This window comes from Oncorhynchus masou, chromosome 16 (genome assembly GCF_036934945.1).
Source record: "Oncorhynchus masou masou isolate Uvic2021 chromosome 16, UVic_Omas_1.1, whole genome shotgun sequence".
NCBI lineage: Eukaryota > Metazoa > Chordata > Actinopteri > Salmoniformes > Salmonidae > Oncorhynchus > Oncorhynchus masou.
The window spans coordinates 24,532,994-24,542,993 of record NC_088227.1 but is presented as its reverse complement, the minus strand read 5'-3'; the positions used below and the strand labels follow the sequence as shown (position 1 = coordinate 24,542,993).

The 10,000-nt window shown below is 43.1% G+C and overlaps 1 protein-coding gene across 1 annotated transcript in view; it reads right to left on the bottom strand.

Annotated features, from left to right (window-relative positions):
• The window catches only part of LOC135557295 (nesprin-1-like), an 86,309-nt gene that overhangs the window by 28,666 nt on the left and 47,643 nt on the right, over positions 1–10,000 (bottom strand). Inside the window, exons 5-13 of the mRNA XM_064990479.1 lie at positions 9,264–9,356; positions 8,901–9,070; positions 8,511–8,707; positions 6,233–6,354; positions 1,920–2,027; positions 1,074–1,211; positions 563–727; positions 325–437; positions 1–126 (exon numbers count right to left, since the gene is read on the bottom strand). The exon at positions 1–126 is cut by the window's left edge and continues 43 nt beyond it. Coding sequence (XP_064846551.1) covers positions 1–126; positions 325–437; positions 563–727; positions 1,074–1,211; positions 1,920–2,027; positions 6,233–6,354; positions 8,511–8,707; positions 8,901–9,070; positions 9,264–9,356 — 1,232 coding nt within the window. The remainder of the gene's footprint in view (positions 127–324; positions 438–562; positions 728–1,073; positions 1,212–1,919; positions 2,028–6,232; positions 6,355–8,510; positions 8,708–8,900; positions 9,071–9,263; positions 9,357–10,000) is intronic.

The following is a 10,000-nucleotide window of genomic DNA, read 5'->3' as shown; positions in this document are numbered from 1 at the left end:
TATTTGATGATCCAGGATTTGAGCTTGGACTCTGCCAGCATCAGGAACGCCTGCATGTGGTGTTTATTCTCCCAGAACTCCATCTTGGCCAGATGAATGTTTGACGAAGTCAATACAAAGTTCATTCTAAAAGAGAAAATACTGAATGGTCAACAGGTGAGCATAGAATGGACAAGGACAAGCTTAAACCAGCGAAGTTAGTGCTGGTAATCTGGTCAATGTTCTATAAATAAATCATGGGGTTGGGATGGGAGATGAGTGGTTTGGGTGTTAAATGGTTGTTAGGGGAAACCAGAGCCATTTGGTTGCCATGATAAGACCCACCTCTCTGCCATGTCCTGCAGCTGCTCTGGGGGGACGGGGACTCCGTTGACACTTCTGTCTTTATGGATCCTCTGGAAGACCTGCTGGTGACCTTCAAGACCTTTGAGCATGTCCTGTAGACAGACACACACAAGCAGAGGATAGTACAGTCATTACACCCTGTGTTACGGTACAGTCATTACATAGTACATAACAACTGACCTAATAAGCATGTGTGTAAATGGACTCGCATTGTCACCTTGTGTTGCTCCAGGGTCATGTGGACAGTGTTAGATGTCGCGTCAGATGTCTGTTGAATAGTGACCTCCTGTCGGAGTGCCCCCTCAGCCTGGTGCAGCCACTCCCCCACCACACCCAGGGGGGCGGGCAGAGCCCTGTCCAGCTGCAGGTGCCACCCTAGGAGCTGTAGGGAGGAGGTTACAATGTCAGTCAATGAACTATTGTCAAGTTACCTTGTCTCTGACTGCCTGTCTGAATGCTGGTGGGAACTTATGTAGTACAAATGAAAAAAAAGAGTTGCACACTTATCTCTCCTTGTTGTGGATTTATTTCAATGTTTCGGCTAAAAACCCTTCAAATGACGCAGCTCACTGTTTGGTTGACTGGAGATTTGACTGAGTACTTGGTCAGGTATTTGATTAGGCCCCTCTTAATGTTTGCTTGTGTCCTTGAGAGTTAGGCTGTAACAGCATACACCCTACTCTACTCTACTCCACAACAGTAACAAAGGTCCCGTCCCAGACACTTACCCTGTTGGACACTCTGTCCCAGGCCTGTTTAACCAGAGCCTGGTCCACGGTCAACATCCCATCCTTCTGCGTGGACAGGACCGCTGCCTCCACCTGCTTCCTATTCATCTCCAATTGAACACGTACACTCTTAAAGGACTGATGGAGAGAAAGAGAGAGAGAGAGTGAGTGAGAGAGAGAGAGAGAGAGAGAGAGAGAGGGAGAGAGGGAGAGAGGGAGAGAGAGAGGGAGAGAGGGAGAGAGGGAGAGAGAGAGAGAGAGAGAGAGAGAGAGAGAGAGAGAGAACTGAAGAAAAACCTTTGGGTCCTAGTTATATCCCAAACACACATACAATACAAGTACTGTAAAATATACTGCCTGGAACACGTACAGTACATATACTGTAAAATATACTATAAAATATACTGTAAAATATACTGCCTGGAACACATACAGTACACATACTGTAAAATATACTATAAAATATACTGTAAAATATACTGCATGGAACACATACACTTCTCCCTCTTTAACAGATCATACATTTATGGAATCTGTCCAAAACGTGCATAATAGAGAGAGGAAATAAGGAAATCCCACACTGTGTTGAATATGTAATGTATCCTGGGGCTTTGGTACTGTATAAGCCAGATAGGGTGGAAATACGGCAGCAGCAGTCTGATCCCTGCAGTGGAATACCACTGATTAGCCTGATAATGGAAGTGTCTGTGCCCGGTGTGTGTGTGTGTGTGTGTGTGTGTGTGTGTGTGTGTGTGTGTGTGTGTGTGTGTGTGTGTGTGTGTGTGTGTGTGTGTGTGTGTGTGTGTGTGTGTGTGTGTGTGTGTGTGTGTGTGTGTTCTAGATCACCTGATACTGCTGGCTGAGGTTGCCCTTGGTCTCCTGAGTACGTGCTGTGTCTAGCTCCAGCTGATCCAGCCAGGTCTTCAGCTCCCTCAGGCCCTTGCGCTGCTCTCTCTGGGTGGCCGGGGAGAGGAGGGAGGAGAGAGGAAGGGAACAATGAAAGTAGAAAACGAAGCAGGGAATGTGGGATGATATAAGGAGGCAGGAAGGGGAATACATGGAAAGGAAAGAACGAGTGATAGAAGAGAGGAAGTGAGAATGCATTGCAGGGACAGAGGGAGAGGTGATAGGTAGAAGGATAACAAGGGAAGAGAGGAATGAAGGAATAAGAGGGATGGGGAGAAGAGAGGGCAGAGAGGAAACATGTGGGAGGTAATCAAATATGTTGCCCAGCAGGGCAAATTCTCCAGACTCACAGCTGCCAAAAACACACTGATAATTCAGCCAATTCACTTTAAACACCGCTACTAATATTTCATTGGATTCGTTATGAATACTTACAGCGCTTTCAGAAAGTATTCATACCCCCTGACTTACTCCAAATAGTGTTGTGTTACAGCCTGAATTAAAAATACACAAACAATACCCCATAATGACAAAGCGAAAACCTGTTTTTAGACATTTTTGCAAATGTATTAAAAATGATATACACCCATAAGTGAGAATCCCCTTTGGCAGTGATTACAGCTGGGAGGATTTCTGGGTAAGTCTCTAAGAGCTTTGGCCACCTGGACTGTAAAATATTTGCACATTATTCAAGCTCTGTCAAGTTGGTTGTTGATCATTGCTGGACAGCCATTTTCAAGTCTTGCCATAGATTTTGAAGCCAATTTAAGTCAAAAGTGGAACTAGGCCACTCAGGACCATTCAATATCGTCTTGGTAAGTGTCTGTTGGAAAGCAGACTGACTCCAGTGTATATTTATCCAGGTTATTGTCCTGCTGAAAGGTGAATTTGTCTCCCGGTGTCTGTTGGAAAGCAGACTAAACCAGGTTTTCCTCTAGGATTTTGCTTAGCTCTATTCCATTTATTTTTTATCAAAAAGAAACTCCCCAGTCATTGCCGATGACAACCATGCCCATAACATGATGCAGCCACCACCATCATTCTCAGTAATGTGTTGTGTTAGATTTGCCTCAAATATAATGCATTGTATTCAGGACATAAAGTTCCTTTCTTTGCCACATTTGTTGCAAACAGGATGCATGTTTTGGAATATATATTCTGTACAGGCTTCCTTCTTTTCACTCTGTCACTTAGGTTAGTTTTGTGGGCAACTACAATGTTGTTGATCCATCCTCACTTTTCTCCTATCACAGCCATTAAACTTTGTAACTGTTTTAAAGTCACCATTGGCCTCATGGTGAAATCCCTGAGAGGTTTCCTTCCTCTCTGGCAACTGAGTTTGGAAAGAACCCTGCACTCTTAGAAAAAAGGGTGCTATCTAGAACCGAACATAGTTCTTTGACTTTTTCCATAGGAGAACCCTTTGAAGAAACTTTTTGGGTTCCAGGTAGAACCCTTTTGACTTCCATGTAAAACCTTTTACACAGACGGATCTATACAGAACAAAAAGAGTTCTACCTGGAAACAAATGGGGTTCTACCTCTAAACAAAAAGAGTTCTACCTGGAAACAAAAAGAGTTCTACCTGGAAACAAAAAGGGTTCTACCTGGAAACAAAAAGAGTTCTACCTGGAAACAAAAAGGGTTCTACCTGGAAACAAAAAGAGTTCTACCTGGAAACAAAAAGAGTTCTACCTGGAAACAAAAAGAGTTCTACCTGGAAACAAAAAGAGTTCTACCTGGAAACAAAAAGAGTTCTACCTGGAAACAAAAAGTGTTCTACCTGGAAACAAAAAGGGTTCTCTTATGGGGACAGCTGAATAACCCTTTTTGGAATCCTTTTTTCTAAGAGTGTGTATCTTCGTAGTGACTGGGTGTATTGACACAGGTGTATTTAATAACTTCACCAGGCTCAAATGGATACTGAATGTCTGCTTGAATAAGTGCCCTTCTTTGCATGTCATGGTCTCCCTGGTCTTTGTGGTTGAATCTGTGTTTGAAATTCACTGCTCGACTGACGGACATTACAGGTGACTATTATTGCGCACAGAGTGAGTCCATGGAACTTATTATGTGACTTGTAAAGCACATTTTTACTCCTGAACTTATTTAGGTTTGCTATAACAAAGGGGTTGAATACTTATTGACTCCAAACATTTAAGCTTTTCATGTTTTATTAATTCTGAAAAAGGTTGACATTATGGGGTATTTGCCACTTTGACATTATGGGGTATCATATGTAGGCCAGTGACACAAAATCTCAATTTAATCCAATTCAGGCTGTAACACAACAAAGTGTGGAAAAAGTCCAGGGGTGTGAATACTTTCTGAAGACTCTGTATGATGACAAGTTAGTTAGTTCAATAGTCCAATCTATTTTAACACTCCCTATTCAGTTTCAGCCCATTCTATTTTAACACTCCCTATTCAGTTTCAGGCCATTCTATTTTAACACTCCCTATTCAGTTTCAGTCCATTCTATTTTAACACTCCCTATTCAGTTTCAGGCCATTCTATTTTAACACTCCCTATTCAGTTTCAGGCCATTCTATTTTAACACTCCCTATTCAGTTTCAGGCCATTCTATTTTAACACTCCCTATTCAGTTTCAGGCCATTCTATTTTAACACGCCCTATTCAGTTTCAGGCCATTCTATTTTAACACTCCCTATTCAGTTTCAGGCCATTCTATTTTAACACTCCCTATTCAGTTTCAGGCCATTCTATTTTAACACTCCCTATTCAGTTTCAGGCCATTCTATTTAAACACTCCCCATTCAGTTTCAGGCCATTCTATTTTAACACTCCCTATTCAGTTTCAGGCCATTCTATTTCAACACTCCCTATTCAGTTTCAGGCCATTCTATTTTAACACTCCCTATTCAGTTTCAGGCCATTCTATTTTGATCAGTCTATTCTGCTCAGCCATCCCATTGTAAGGCTTTATTCTATATTCACATTACAGACGTTGGTTTGGAATCCCCTACTAGCTGGCTAACATTCACTGTTACAGCCTAGTTAGTGTATTGTCCCTGAAATCAGCACTGCCAAACCATATCTTCTTTCTTTATTTCATAATTATTTTTTTTACTGAATGTAAATATACAACACAAAGTGTTACACACCTTTGTCAGTGCGGTAGAGAGTACTAAACAGTGGCTATAATCAAGGCAAGGACATATCAAAAATCTACACTGACGCAAAAGTTGCATAGTTAGAGAGACTTAATGTCAAAGCCACTCGAAGCTGAAACTGTAACCTTACAAAACCCAACCACTATGCATTCAAAACCCAAGGCTTTCCATCAAACCGTCCGCCAATAAAACGGCTCCTTGCCTAGCCCTAGCCAGCTGCGGCCATTGTCATGCTAATACAACATAGCTGTTAGCACTAATGCTAATATAATGGTAATACCACATCATATAATACAGGACTATCACCTCAGGTAAAATGAGATGTGGAAAGAAAAAAATGAATTCCCTTACCACATAAAACACTGCAAATTCCACCAGAATACAATAGTAGAGCTGGTGATTACAACAATACAATGGAATGGTGAATGTTTAAAGTATGTAGAAACAATGTAACCTGGGTGTCAGTCTGTCTCTGCTGTAGCTGCCTCCTTTGTTGTTGTCATGCAAAACACTGACAGAGTTGGCTGAAGCAAAAGCAGGCTGGCAACCGGGCTAGAAGCAGTATGTGTTCCAGTGGGGAATTAAAAACATTCTAAGAATGTTCTTTTGGAATGTTTGATGGAGAACCTGCACAGTGGACCGGAATGAGGATACTAATACTTCTACAGACTGAACCTACCTCCAACATCTCCTCAATATCTCGAGGAGCAAGACCATGCTGTGGAACAGAGGCAGGCACAACAACCACAGGGATGCAGTGACCACACAGACAACACCACAGTGGAGAGAGAGAACGAGAAAAAAAGAAGAAGGGAGAGATGTCCAAAAAAGAAGTGATTGATCAACAACAGACAAGAGGACATTACATCACATCGCTAAGGAGTAAGGGAATGTGAGAGGTGACAATAAGGAAAGGTTGGGTAGTTAGTGTCAGTGGTAGTGGTAGGCTTTACAGACACAGCAGACACCACAAGTCTACCTGCAGGTCTGAGAAAACACTTGAATAGAGGACAATAGTTGCAAATAATGTAAATAACGGAGAGAAGGAAACAATAGGAAGAGACATGGCTGTGAAGATGGAGAGAGAGGGAGCGGTGGGGAGAGGGACAGGGCTTGCTACCTCTTCCTCTGGCTGGGAGTCCGAGTCACTGTTCTGCTGGTGACCAGGGTTGGGGTGGTGCTTCAGAAACTGGGCCACGTACGTCATGATGGACTTCTCATCCGGTTTGTCAACATCCACATCTGGGGAGAAAGAAGAACAGATAGGGGTCAGTCTAGTCCCCACAACACACAGAACTGTACTGAATACCAGCTATTATGAACAACCAGATATTAGTATTAACAAAGCATTCTCAATGACATCTGATCTGGAAAAAGCTAACCATACATCACTATTTAACTCCAGCTATATCAACAACAGACTACTGAGATTAGCCATCACTGATCTTTGTAATCAAGCAGAAGAAAGCCTCAGAAACCTCAGGCAGAGGGGAAGGCCTGCCACCTTGCATCAAACTGTCATATCAGGTTTATATGGTATGTTGGTGAGCTGCTGGATGCTCTCTCTGGCACTGACTCCTCTCCAGCCCTAATGGCCCTTAATTATGGTGATGTCAAACTGGATTTGTCAGAGCTCATTCTGAGGGGCAGGCGTGAGGGAGCACAGATGCTGTTGAGAGGATTCACTCTAGAGGGATTTATCTGATACACAGGCAGGAATGTACACTAGTCAAAGCATAGTTCATCTTTGTATTGACATGGAGCGTGGCTGACATATCAGCTTCAGGTTTGTAAAGATCTAGAAAAGTTGAAGTTTTCTAACCAGAAGTTTTAATTTCACCTAATTTTAACATTCTGTCATAAAAAGCACATGTTCAACTTAATAAAAACATTTTTTTCCCATCTCAAGAGGTTACATTTAAAAAATGACTATAGTAAGTGCCTAGTAGGTGCCAAATAAAGTAACAGCTTTGACCGTAACAGCTTTGACCGTAACAGCTTTGACCGTAACAGGGTTGACTGTAACAGGGTTGACCGTAACAGGGTTGACCGTAACAGGGTTGACCATAACAGCTTTGACCGTAACAGGGTTGATCGTAACAGCTTTGACCATAACAGCTTTGACCGTAACAGGGTTGACTGTAACAGGGTTGACTGTAACAGGGTTGACCGTAACAGGGTTGACCGTAACAGCTTTGACCGTAACAGGGTTGATCGTAACAGCTTTGACCGTAACAGGGTTGACCGTAACAGGGTTGACCGTAACAGGGTTGACCGTAACAGCTTTGACCGTAACAGCTTTGACCGTAACAGCTTTGACCGTAACAGGGTTGACCGTAACAGCTTTGACCGTAACAGGGTTGACCGTAACAGGGTTGACCGTAACAGGGTTGACCGTAACAGCTTTGACCGTAACAGGGTTGACCGTAACAGGGTTGACCGTAACAGCTTTGACCGTAACAGGTTTGACTGTAACAGGGTTGACCATAACAGGGTTGACCGTAACAGGGTTGACCGTAACAGCTTTGACCGTAACAGGGTTGACCGTAACAGGGTTGACTGTAACAGGGTTGACCGTAACAGGGTTGACCGTAACAGGGTTGACCGTAACAGCTTTGACCGTAACAGGGTTGACCGTAACAGGGTTGACTGTAACAGGGTTGACTGTAACAGGGTTGACCTAACAGGGTTGATGACTTTATCTTAAGTCATCCATAAATCCCCTTGTGACAGGGGGAATGGAAGCTGGTTGTGGGAAACAGGGAGGACAATTGAATGCAAGCTTCACCAAAAACTGTTTTATTGTTAAAACATTTGTAGCCTGTCTATATGGGTAACAGGGTTGACGTGTTATGTTCAACGCTCTCAGATGTTCATCACAAAACACCAGAACATGGCCCAGAAGAGAAGATCCAGCTCACCTGCTTTTACACTATGATTTGACTATTAGATGTTCAATGTAAAAAATAAGCAAAATAGTTTCACTGTATTAAAATTACAGTTCAGTTCACGTAACAGGGTTGACCTGAAAATGAGGGAACGTTTTCTTTACCTTAAAATTAATCACTAATCACATGAAATAAAATAACTTTACAATGATGGTGAACTTGGATAAATGTTAGGATTAAGTGGGCTAGTATCTTCCCAGAAGTCACAGAGGATGCATAGACGGACATGTCAAAATGCTGAATTAAGTCTTTATTCAAATAAAAAAACAGATTTATTGAATTTTCCATGTGTTCTATATTAAAGGGCACTCAATTTAATATAACATGCTTTTTCAATGTTTGTGCACAATTTCTATATAACATTTTAAAGGCACCCAAAAGGCACTAATTTCATGGAACGACCCACATTAATTTGCCAAACAGGAAATGACCTCTCTGGCTGTGGTTTACCTTCTGGGTCCAGTAGCTGCGGAATGCCCAGCTCAGTCTCGGCCAATGAGAAGGCTTCCTGAAGGTTCTCTCGATTGGCTCTCCTCCGCACACGCTCCATGTCGACCAGGTGGGGTCGAAGAGAGAGTATCACTGCGAAGAATGCCACACCTGTACGCCAGCTCGGCCCAAAGTCATTCACGTCGATCCCCAGACGCCTGAAGAGACAGACAAATACAGCATTACATCAATAACACCATCACTTATTAGTAGCTATCGTAATATCATTATCAGTAGCTATCACCACAACCACGATTCGTACTGGTAATAGAAGTGTTACTGTAGTTAGTAATATCATAAGTATCATCATGTTATATTGCAGTAGGTGCAGTGGCTGTAGTGTCCCCGTACTTGGTGGCGGTCTGCTGGACCCATCTGAGTAGGGCCTTCCTGGCCCCACCCTGCAGCGGGGGGAGGGGCCTCCTCTTAACAGGCGGGCTGGTGGTGTCGGAGCTGTCCACTGAGGAGGTGCTGCTAGAAAGGGCCTGGAGCGCTGGCAGGTTACTGGTCAACTCCTCTATCTGCACGATGGGAGAGAGAGCGATAGAGAGAGAGAGAATTTTTGCTGTAGAGAAAGCACAGCTTTTTTGTGCCAAGAAGACAGAGTATGGCTGACTCACAAAATGAAACACCATTGCCTTTATTGTGTAATTGTGCAATAGTGCTGCATTATTTGTAGTGGGATGACACCCACCCACCACTGAGGCACTATACCTGGAAATAGAGGATTATTGTCCAAATCAACCCCAGTACGATAGATGGTCTTCCATCGACGATGTCAGTCGAGTTGATGTTGACTAGCTTGATCTGTGTCACAACATACAATATCTAGCATTATACGGTAGGATATCACTTATCAGAAGTCATATCCGTTCTAATACATACTGTTTGGAACAAATATGCACAAATTCACTCAATCTAGCAGTGGTACAACATATGGAAAAATGGATACGGACTATAAACACAGTACACAAGTATAATATCATTCATAATAACTTTCATGAAAACATGAAATAAGCTGGTACTAACCGGTGATCCCCTGTACGCAGACTTGAGTGAGCGTGAGAAAAAAGGAGAGAGAGAGGGAGCAAAAGAGAGGTAGACAGAGATTGGATGCAGTTAGAGGAGGTATATAGTATGGGTGAGTGACAGGGGGGTGCCTCATCGAGTGTGAGCCAAGCGATAAAGACTCTAACAGTGAGATAACCCTGGCTGCTCTACGGCGGGCTGAGAGGACAGATCTATCACCTATACACAGACAGCACCGGGGATTACACCCAGCAGAGAGTAGAGAGAGAGAGAGGGGGGGGTATATCATAGAGAGAGAGGACCTGGGCATTCATCATATCATCCATATCAGAGGGTATATTACAGAGGAGATGAGTCTGAGCATTAAAGGTTATCATGTTACACTGGGACTGTGGTATGGAGGAGGGACAGTACGGGCTGGG